The sequence below is a fragment of the Eimeria mitis genome, genomic scaffold (genome assembly GCF_000499745.2).
Source record: "Eimeria mitis Houghton genomic scaffold, Emh_scaff2893, whole genome shotgun sequence".
Classification (NCBI taxonomy): domain Eukaryota; phylum Apicomplexa; class Conoidasida; order Eucoccidiorida; family Eimeriidae; genus Eimeria; species Eimeria mitis.
This window is the reverse complement of record NW_013571232.1, coordinates 1-1862: the sequence shown is the minus strand read 5'-3', so window position 1 is coordinate 1862 and position 1862 is coordinate 1. Positions and strand designations below refer to the sequence as shown.

The 1862-nt window shown below is 60.1% G+C and overlaps 1 protein-coding gene across 1 annotated transcript in view; it reads right to left on the bottom strand.

The window, feature by feature from the left end:
• Positions 1-1151, bottom strand: part of EMH_0060010 (uncharacterized protein) — a gene marked incomplete at both ends in the record, with an annotated part of 2658 nt that extends 1507 nt beyond the window's left edge. The window contains 2 exons of the mRNA XM_013497739.1: positions 12-309; positions 474-1151. Of these exons, the coding sequence (XP_013353193.1) occupies positions 12-309; positions 474-1151 (976 nt within the window). The remainder of the gene's footprint in view (positions 1-11; positions 310-473) is intronic.
• Positions 1152-1862: the final 711 nt, after the last annotated feature.

Below are 1862 nucleotides of genomic sequence, written 5' to 3'. Positions count from 1 at the left end.
AGCCTTCTGACTCTGCTCCACCGCTGCTGCTGCTGCTTCTGCTGCTGCTCCTGCTGCTGCTCCTGCTGCTGCTCCTGCTGCTCCTGCTGCTGCTGCTTCAAACCCCTCACCCTGCCGCAACACCTCACCCACTATCCGCGCAGAAACCACAAAGGGGCCCCAGAAGGGGGCCCCAGAGGGGCCACCAAGGGGGCCCCCTGAAGACAAGAGACGGCGAGAGAGGTCTAGGGAGACGGGGAGGACGGCGCGGGCGAAGCGGATGGAGACAGAGAGAGGCAGCAGCAGCAGAGCTGTGCAGGCCCGCTCCAGCTGCACGTACGCATGCACAAACAGCAGCAGCAGCAGCAGTAGCAGCAGCAACAGCAGCAGCAGCAGAAAAGGCCCTACAGCAGCACCCGTTGCAGCAGTACCAGCAGCAGCAGCAACAGCAACAGCAGCAGCACCAGCAGCAGCAGCAGCAGCAGCAGACGTACCTCTCCATCCTTCATTGCTGCTACCGCCACAGCAAGTGCAGCAGCAACCGCCTCCTGCTGCAGCTCGTCCCCTATTGCTTCTGCTTCTCTCCTGGGGGCCCCCTGACCAGGGGGCCCCCCCGCGGGGCCCCCAAGATCTTCGGGGGCCCCCATGCGGGGGGCCCCCTCAGGGGGCCCCCCCAAGGCAAGGAGGAGCTGCTGCTCTGCGCTGCTGCTGCAGCCTTCATCAGCAAACGCCCGAGCCAGCAGCAGATGTGTTGCTGCGTTGAGCTTAGCCGTGCAAGCTCCTGCTGCTGCTGCTGCTGCTGCTGTTCCTGCTGCTGCTGCTGCTGTTCCTGCTGCTGCTGCTGCTGGGGACTCCGTCGCTTTGCTGCCGCTTGCTGCAGCAGATAGAGACGCAGGAGGAGGGGAGATGTGCTGGGGTGTACATACACCCCAGCTAGGGTTTATTAACGAAGACACCACCCGCAGCACGTCTGCTGCTGCTACTCCTTGCTGCAGCAGCGCAGCAGCAGCTGCTGCTGCATCGGCAGCAGAAACACCGTGGGCTCTTTCCACATGAGCCCATGTCACCTCCTGCTGCTGCAGCAGCTGCTGCAACAGCTGCTTCTGCTGCTGCTGTTGCTGCTGCTGCTGCTGCTGCTGCTGCTGCTGTGTTGCTGCTGCTTTGTCTCTCATCNCTGCTGCTGCTGTTGCTGCTGCTGCTGCTGCTGCTGCTGCTGCTGTGTTGCTGCTGCTTTGTCTCTCATCAGCTTAATACGAGCAGCAAAGTTCGAAAGACATTGCTGCCGCTGCTGCTGCAGCAGCAGCAAATCATCAGCTAGCATCGATGCAAATGTAGGGTCACCAGCTTTCTGCTGCAGCAGCAACTGCAGCACCTTCTGCTGCTGCTGCTGCAGCTGCTGCAGCTGCTGCAGCACATCCAGATGTGCACTCGCAATATGCCACCAGCTCTGCAGCAGCAGCAGCTCCTTGCTGCTCGACAGGGGCCCCCCAGTAGCAGCAACTGGGGGGGCCCCCCCCCCTTTGGGCGCCCCCTGCGGGGGGCCCCTATCAGACTGGGGGCCCCTCGGGGGGCCCCCCGGGGGGCCCCTCTGGGGGCCCCTCTGGGGGCCCCCTTGAGGGTTTTGGTTGGGGTTTGAGTGTGCCCATCGATGTAATATATTTGTGAATCTAAGGAGAAGAGAATGAGAGGAAGAGAGAAGAGAAGAAGAGAGAAAAGGAAAGAAAAATAATTTAGAGAGAGAAAGAGAAAGAGCATGCAGTGCTGCTGCTGCTGTTTTTATATCGTCAGGTGTATATACACCCCAAGCTTGTGAAGAGTTTATTGCTGCTGAAGATTCTAATGATTCTAGCTGCGATTGAATAGATGATATTGTTGCTGCTGCT